Source organism: Oratosquilla oratoria, chromosome 24 (genome assembly GCF_046742065.1).
Source record: "Oratosquilla oratoria isolate Oo_2021 chromosome 24, ASM4674206v1, whole genome shotgun sequence".
In the NCBI taxonomy this organism is placed as follows: domain Eukaryota; kingdom Metazoa; phylum Arthropoda; class Malacostraca; order Stomatopoda; family Squillidae; genus Oratosquilla; species Oratosquilla oratoria.
The window spans coordinates 333,029-341,726 of NC_134800.1; the positions used below are offsets into that span (position 1 = coordinate 333,029).

The 8,698-nt window shown below is 40.8% G+C and overlaps 1 protein-coding gene across 1 annotated transcript; it reads right to left on the reverse strand.

Moving 5' to 3' along the window:
- Positions 1-1,242: 1,242 nt before the first annotated feature.
- LOC143038189 (uncharacterized) lies at positions 1,243-2,949 on the reverse strand. Its single transcript, XM_076207188.1, has one exon. It carries the CDS (start codon positions 2,540-2,542, stop codon positions 1,784-1,786), a length of 759 nt encoding a protein of 252 aa, XP_076063303.1. The 5' UTR covers positions 2,543-2,949; the 3' UTR covers positions 1,243-1,783.
- Positions 2,950-8,698: the final 5,749 nt, after the last annotated feature.

The window sequence follows — 8,698 nt, forward strand, 5'->3', positions numbered from 1 at the left end:
TGAAGGGGTTAAAACGCGCTCGGCTTCGCGCGTCCCGGGCTGGCGCATCAGCAGCACTATTCAAGGTCACTGCTATGAGTCGTCTCCAGTATCTCGATGATTTGATTCAGTTTCTTAGCTTTCATGAAACACACGCTTCTTCTTCGAATGTTTAGGCATTCTTGAAATGATTATAGCTTCAAATAAAAGTAAATAAAAGTTCTATATATCTATCTATCTCCAAGGAACGACAATTCGATTTCTCTCCACAATGATTCGCTCAGCTTACGTACCGAGTGAACAGATTGCAGTCGAGGATGTGTTTCCAAGTAGTCTATATTAGTGAATAACAAAATACAACGCATTTGTGCCATTTTTATTGCGATGAAATAACTTTATCGAACATTTGTGCAGCGAAGGTGTACTAGAAAGTGGGGGTGGGGGTCAGAAAAATAGCCACAACTCCTTTATTTTTTGGTATTTCGCTGAAATATTTCAGGACTGGATTGCCAAAGGCCACTAGATGACAGGGAATTTTTTTTCGAATATTTCGATTTTTTGACGGAAATTCATCTGGACGGCCCCCAGAAGCAACTAAAATTTGGTATTCCTATGGTATGGCGGGAGCCAAAGAACCATGTAGAAGATTAGTACTTCCGGTTATAGCAAGGAAACTGGGCAGAAAATGAGTTACCCAAGTGTGTGATCAGCAATACGCCCCGTGCTTCACTCAGGTGAAGCACCAGTACCCATTTTTCACAGAATTACCTTCACTAGAAGATGAAAGTGATATATGTGTATCAAATGAAAACTGAATATAACAATGAAGATGCAGTAACCAAAGAACGTGAAATCTTCAACTAGACAGAACTGAGTGGTTTATTTAGACATAGGCTAAAAGAGCAGCAAACTACAGGGATTTGGTGGAGACATTGCTTGATAGCTGCAACATGAGCATAAAGATTCATTTCCTCAAGAGCCATCTCGATGAATCTCCTACCAATCTTGGAGACGTGAACGATAAGAATGATAAGCACTTCCATCTAGATGTCAGGTTATGGAGGAGAGATACTAATGTAGATGGAATATGCACATGATGGTAGACTATTGTTGGAGTATCAAAAGAGGCCGTGTAGACATGAAACACTTCAGGCGCTCTTGTAATTAAAAAATATGTCATAAATATGTTAGTTTGTGTAAGATTCTTTGTGCATTATTCACTATATTTGAGAATTAACAAGATGTATTAAATAAAAACTGATGTTATCATATTTTTCATTTATTATTTTAGGTTCTGTATACATCATAACTAATAGTTTCAAGCTATAAGACTTAGTAAAATCATCCCAAGTGAATTATAATATCATACAGTAGATAATAAAATAGATATATGATATAGAATGGAAACCTGATGACTTAAAAAATGGATACCATGTTTGAAATCAGCACCTCAAAATTAACCGAAAACAAGAAGAAAAACTAAGTCAGCAAAAAGTGCGCTGGCCAGTGTTATGGATAATCTCTTGTATGAGGAACCAATTAATCATAAAGTATTAAGCATTCATTCCCTCAGATCCTGAGATATACTATAATATAAAGAATGTACAAAACTGCCATCTATAGTCATCTTCTTGGTGCAGATAGCAGCGTTATGGATGTTCCTCCGTTCGGATAACTCTGGTTTCGACAAAAGTCTTGTAGCGGGATACCTGGTGAGATGAATGTAGATGAAGAGCGACTGCTCTGTAAGTAAGTTTGTTGAAATCTGGTGAAAAGTGTAGAAAAATATGGTCATTCACTGATTTCACTTTCTCTGGCAGATGGGTGGCTGGTTATGAGTAAGGGCGCAGCTGTGGAAGAAATAAAAGCCTATGTCATACATACAAATATGTAGCTCGGTTACACTGTCATAGGGCTGCTGCCTTTTGAAGTCGTTCCAGTGTCCCCAGAAAGGCGTATCCATCTTCATAGGGCTGCCATCCACCCAGTGGAAGGCCGCTGCGCCGCTTTTTCGATGGCCTCCCACCCAGTAACTGGTCCTATCTTGACCTGTTTCGCGGAGGTGACGGATCAAATGCCACATAAAATCTGCTGACTTGATCATTACCAGATCAGAGTCCATGTTTCTGCAATGTTGCCGCATTTCTTCCCACGTCCCAGATTTGCTCGAATCCGCGTACACACATCGACCAAACACCTCCGTGAAAGGGAGTGAGCAGGGGATGTCGAGCTCTATGGGTTTAAAGTTGGAGGCTTCTACCGCAGCGAGTCGTTTGCTTATGTCTTCCATTTTGGCTTTTTGTAATATGGCTTCCTCGAGGAGACTGACAGACGCTTTCAGCTGAGCATTTTCGCTGACGAGACGATTCACTGTGGCCTCGACAGACCGGATGGTAACCTGGTTGGTTATTACTCTGTCGTTCATATCCCCTTGTCGAGACGTAAGGTCCTCAAGCAGACCGGATAATTTAGCAACATTGACCTCCGTAACAAGTGAATTTCCGGTGCACGTTGATAGGTGTATCAGGGCGAGAAGAACAGAGAGGATTTTGGAGAGGTCCATACCGGCAGCAAGAACAGGTGTCGAGGATCTGTGAGGATCACCGAGATGTATCGTTGTGTGAAGCAACAGGAAAAGTGAGTCTCAATATAGAAACCTGATCCAGTCTGCCTGTTCTTTAACTATAGGCGAGCAACTGGTTGTCTGTGTGGTCCCGCTGGTGCCTTTTATACTCGGAGGAGAGAAAGAGAGAGGATGAGGGGAGGCAGTCTACAATTGTCATGATGAAGAGATCAGTAGAGGCTTATCCGATTCAGAGATAAGAAACATGACGATAGGGGCCACTGGGGGTGGTTTGATAACGAATTTTCTTCTGCTCTGTCTAAGAAGGAGTTACGTGGAATGAGTGCTGCGGTTGGGGGGTGCTGGTTTGGAGTGAGTGGCTCTCCTGCGAGCAATAAAGTTTCTTAGTCAGCACCAGTCCCAACACTTATATGATTTTGGTCTATCTCGTCATGTTTTTCTCGTCATTGAGGTCATCTGATATGATATGGTCTAGATAAGAAGCTTTCATCGCAGATTATGCCCTTTCCTATAGCAGAGAGAAAAAAGAATCAAGTTTATAGCAATTTATTTTTTTCTCGAAATACCAACCCAAAGCTTCACGTAAAAATCAAGCGTTGCAGTCACTGTGCTCAGGCCTGATAACACCTTTTAAGAGCGACAAGGATCTTTATATAACACATTACCAGGATGAAAGTTAATCTATGTATTAGCTCTCTTTATTCAGATTGTCTGTGAAACATTGCATCTTCATAGTGTTCGTCTTCTATAAGAAACGTGATAAAATGTATGAGAACATTTCAAAGGGTTCATTATTGGTGTTGGACATGACTATAGGAACACGTAACTGTACGAGTACACGTGATTGTTGATGCTGTCTCGGGAGGATATAGGAGCATCGTCCCTAGAGACAAGACAGCATCGCACAAATATGACTATTGAAAATAATTTGGCCTTTATAATAGTCATATGATGAAAAAAAAAAAATTATTTTGTTTGTGGTAGATTTTTATTTAACTTTATTAAAACCAAAATCACACCTAGTGCAGTAGTTGTTGAGATTGTACCTCATTTTATATGTTTATTATTTAGGAGAAATGCCGAGAGCAGAGAAGGCCACTGTACGTCACATCCATCGATCTGATGAAAGACTTCGACCTGGTCAACAGAAAAGGCCTCTTCACACTGTTACAGAAGACTGGATGTTCCCTCCAAGCTCCTGAGGATAATCACATCCTTTCATTAATGTTGGAGGGTAGCATGGTGGTAAGAAAACACGCTGTCTAATCTAAATGGATATATTTCTAACACATGTTTCACCACTGTGTGTTTGAGTTCCTACAACCCTTGATCAACTTTCTCAAGCGAGCGATGTCCTTATTTAAAGACTAGCTTTCTAATTGACATTTACAGTTGATGTTTTTCATGTTCATATAAAAGTTTAGATCGGTATATCTTACTTCTGTTAACATATACTGACGGTGAGAGGTGAGGGCAAGAAACGCAAAGTAACAATTCACTATGTATTGCTCAAGTGTTGCTGTTGGGCGACGTTGCACTAGTTTGAGGATAAAGTGCTCAAAAGGAGGACTGTCCAACATAAAGCCGGACGTCTGACCTCCCTAGCTATAGGGCATCAGCTAGGTCAGATCATTCGTTCTTCAGGGATCGTATGTCGAAAGAGAAAAATAGTCTGCAAGATAATGGAAGGAAAATGGTGTGGAAAAGAGTACACTGCCAATAAGGCTTGTTTTAGGAGTTCTTTGTTTATCGCGGCTCTGGGGGCAGAGAAAGGTAAACGTCTGGCGTTGTTTAGATTTACCTGCAAAGTGGGGAAGGAAATTGGGGACCTAGTGGTAGAGTTGGGCAGAAAGAATGGAGTATTTTTAGTAATAAGAAAGCCGAAATGAGTAAATGCAAGTAGAAAGTAGGAAAGGAATTTCATTTCAGTATTAGAAAAGTGTATATAGGTTTTTGCGCTTCTAGGCGTCATATTATGCATGTTATGTATGTGTGTGTGTGTGTGTGTGTGTGTGTGTGTGTGTGTGTGTGTGTGTGTGTGTGTGTGTGTGTGTGTGTGTGTGTGTGTGTGTGTGTGTGTGTGTGTGTGTGTGTGTATTCACCTTGGTCTTTGGATCACGTGTTGGACTCGTGATCGACAGTTATTTCCCTTCCGGAAGAGAGCTCAGAGCTCGTATGACCGATCTATGGGTAATGCTATGACCTTACATACACACACACACACCCAAATCCCCGCCCACGAGAGTCGGAGTAACGACCTGAAGCGTAGCGAAACCGAAATGATATCGGCCCTGGGCAGGATTCGAACCAGGTACTGCTGCACCTCGGTACTAGCAGTCCAGTACTCTATCAACCGCGTGTGTGTGTGTGAGTGTGTGTGTGTGTGTGTGTGTGTGTGTGTGTGTGTGTGTGTGTGTGTGTGTGTGTGTGTGTGTGTGTGTGTGTGTGTGTGTGTGTGTGTGTGTGTGTGTGTGTGTGTGTGTGTGTGTGTATTCACCTTGGTCTTTGGATCACGTGTTGGACTCGTGATCGACAGCTATTTCCCTTCCGGAAGAGAGCTCAGAGCTCGTATGACCGATCTATGGGTAATGTTATGACCTTACACACACACACACACACACACCCAAATCCCCGCCCACGAGAGTCGGAGTAACGACCTGAAGCGTAGCGAAACCGAAATGATGTCGGCCCTGGGTAGGATTCGAACCAGGTACTGCTGCACCTCGGTACTAGCAGTCCAGTACTCTATCAACCGTGTGTGTGTGTGTGTGTGTGTGTGTGTGTGTGTGTGTGTGTGTGTGTGTGTGCGTGCGTGCGTGCGTGTGTGTGTGTGTGTGTGTGTGTGTGTGTGTGTGTGTGTGTGTGTGTGTGAGTGTGTGTGTGTGTGTGTGTGTGTGTGTGTGTGTGTGTGTGTGTGTGTGTGTGTGTGTGTGTGTGTGTGTGTGTGTGTGTGTGTGTGTGTGTGTGTGTGTGTGTGTGTGTGTGTGTGTGTGAGGCATGACCTTGTTGAACCTTATGGACGCACCTGTGCTCACCCGGGTGCGTCGGATAGAACTAAGCTTTCTTGAGGTCCGCGGGTGGTTCAACGCTTTCTTGAGGAACGCACGTGCATTTCCAGCAATCCATTTTATTCTGTTTGGATCAGCGGCCTGAGAACGTATTGCGTCTGGCTTCCCAGGCATCGACACTTTGCCCTTGCGTCAATTAAGAGCATGAGCCATGATCTGAACTGGGCATATAAGCTGGGCGGGGTCGCTGAAGATACAGATCGCCTCGGAGCATAAGGCTGCGAGCCCGGTTCGCTGCCTCAGTCGAATTCTCCTACTTCCCCCTCAGTGGCAAACCAACTCGGGACACGACTTGAAACACACAGTCGTCATTTCCCTCACCGTCTCCCCTCCCCCGTTCTTCCCGCATATAGAGCAAGATATATTTCTATTGACACCTAACTTAAACTTTAATTGATTCCATTTTCACAAACCGTGTTTGCTTTCCAGCCAAAATCCTGACAATATACACGTAATACTTTCTGAAGAAGACGTCAAAACGTAAGAGAATATAAGTGATTCTGCGATATACGATTCTCGGGCCCCACTGTGGGATATGTCGCGCTGATTACCGACAGCCCTGGCCAGACGGGGAGATAACCCAGAAATCGGCCTTAAAAAAACAACAAAAAAACAAAAAAACAAAAACAAAAAAATCCTACCAGGGGTTTCTCACCTCCCAATTTCTGGGAGTAGGATGGTGACTTTATATATATATATATATATATATATATATATATATATATATATATATATATATATATGTATGTATATATATATATATATATATATATATGTGTGTGTGTGTGTGTGTGTGTGTGTGTGTGTGTGTGTGTGTGTGTGTGTGTGTGTGTGTGTGTGTGTGTGTGTGTGTGTGTGTGTGTGTGTGTGTGTGTGTGTGTGTGTGTGTGTGTACATATATATATATATATATATATATACATACATATATATGTATATATACACACGCACACACACACACACACACACACACAAGCACACACACGCACGTGGACCTCAACGCAAAGGAAGTACCTGTTGTATATACAGGGAAGGGGATAACTCGTGGTGTCGTGGGAAAGTGAGGAAAAAGGAGAAGGGGAGGGATTACTGAGGGAAATGGAAGGAAATGAGGAAGGAGAAGACTTGGTCCAAGAGGCCAGACGTCTTGTAAACAAACGGAGGACCGATGATTCTGGTGATGGGATTAACAAAAATGTAAAGATTAGAAATATAGACAAGAGCAGCACAATGGAAGGTGAGGATAATTATTTGCAAGAATTTAATGAGGGTGGGGGGGATACCAACCGCCCCCGATTGACAAGACTAGAGGAGAAACTTGATAAGATGATCGAACATTGGGAAGACAGGTTCGGTAACGTAACCAACATTGCGCAGAGAGTTGAAAAGTTGGAAGAACTAGAGAAGGCGAACAAAATTTTAACTAATGAAATAGAATAATTAAAAAGACAGTTAAAAGAAGTAAAAGATGAGAATGAAGAATTAAAGAGGAATAATAAAGACAATAGCAAAAGAAGCACAGGGTTGGAAAAAATCCAAGAAAACAGTAAAGTTGCATTTACTGACATAATTAAACAGCAAATGAAAGAACAAACTGAAGACTCAGTTATCAAAGTGATGAGACAGAAGGAGAATATAGTAAGAGACTTAGCAGATAAAAAGAAATGTATAATTATATTGGGAATGGAAGAGAAATATAACCTAGATAGAACTTCAAGAATCAGTGAGGAAAAAGAAAAAGTAAGCAGTTTACTAGAATTAGTTCAGGAAGATGAACCTGAAATCATGAAACAAATTGAAGAGATGTTTAGGCTCGGAAAGTATAGTACAGATAAGACCAGACCAATTAAGATTAAATTCAGGTCACAAACAACAGCAGAAAATATCTTAGAAAAAACAGGGAAACTAGCAACAAGTGAACAATATAAAAAGGTATGGATAAAAAGAGAAATGAATAAAGAGGAAAGAGAGGAAGAAAAAATGAAAAGGCAAGAAGCTAAAGAAAAAAACGAGACCAGAACGGAGTCAGAAATAGAAGAATTCTACTGGAGAGTGGTGAATATGAAATTGAGGAAATGGACCATAGCAGAGATAAACAAAACAGAAACAGAGAATACAATGGAAATAACAGAAAGTTAAGAGTGTCCTACACAAATATAGATGGATTAATAACAGGAGTGAATGAACTGAACGAGTATCTGAAGGAAAAAGAACCGGACATAATGGGAATTGTAGAGACAAAATTAAAAGGTCCATTACCACCCAACAGTGTAGGACACAATGCATATAATTATTGGATTAGAAACAGAGAGATAAAACAAGGGGGTGGAGTTATGTTCCTGACTAAGAAGGATATAAACGTGAGGTGTGTCACATATGGAAAGAATAGTGTAGAGATGATTATGATAGAAGTAGAAGACAGAGATAAGAAGAGCAGAAAGTTTGTAATAAACTACGTGCCCCCAAAAACAGCCTCGTGGGAAGAGAGTGAACATAAAAGTATGTTAGAAGACACATGAATAACATTAAACAAGGTAATGGAAGATGGAGGAAGAAAAGTTATGATGGGCGATTTTAATTGCAAAGAAGTCTGCTGGGAAGAGATGACCGTAAAGGGTGGAGAAGACTCATGGGGAAATGTTCTACTCGAGATTATTATTGACCACACAATGACACAATGGATTCAGGAGAACACTAGGTATAGAAATGAAAAAAAAAAACATCGAGACTTGACCTAATAATCACATCAGAACCTGAAATAGTGGAAAAGATAGAATACCAGGCACCAATAAGTAAAAGTGACCACATATTGATAGAACTAGAACTAAATGAGAAAAAATACATGAAAAGAAATGAACAATATACAAAAATAAGATTGATGTATGAAAAAACAAATTTTGATAAAATAAGAGAATTCTTTCAAAATGAAAACTGGGATAGAATACACAAAGAAGATACAACAGTAGAAGAGAAATGGTATATTTTGACAAAAATTTATAAGAAAAAAAAAGGAGTGGAAAAGTATATCCCAAGACAAAAACAAGAAAAAGAATATGTAAAGTGCTGG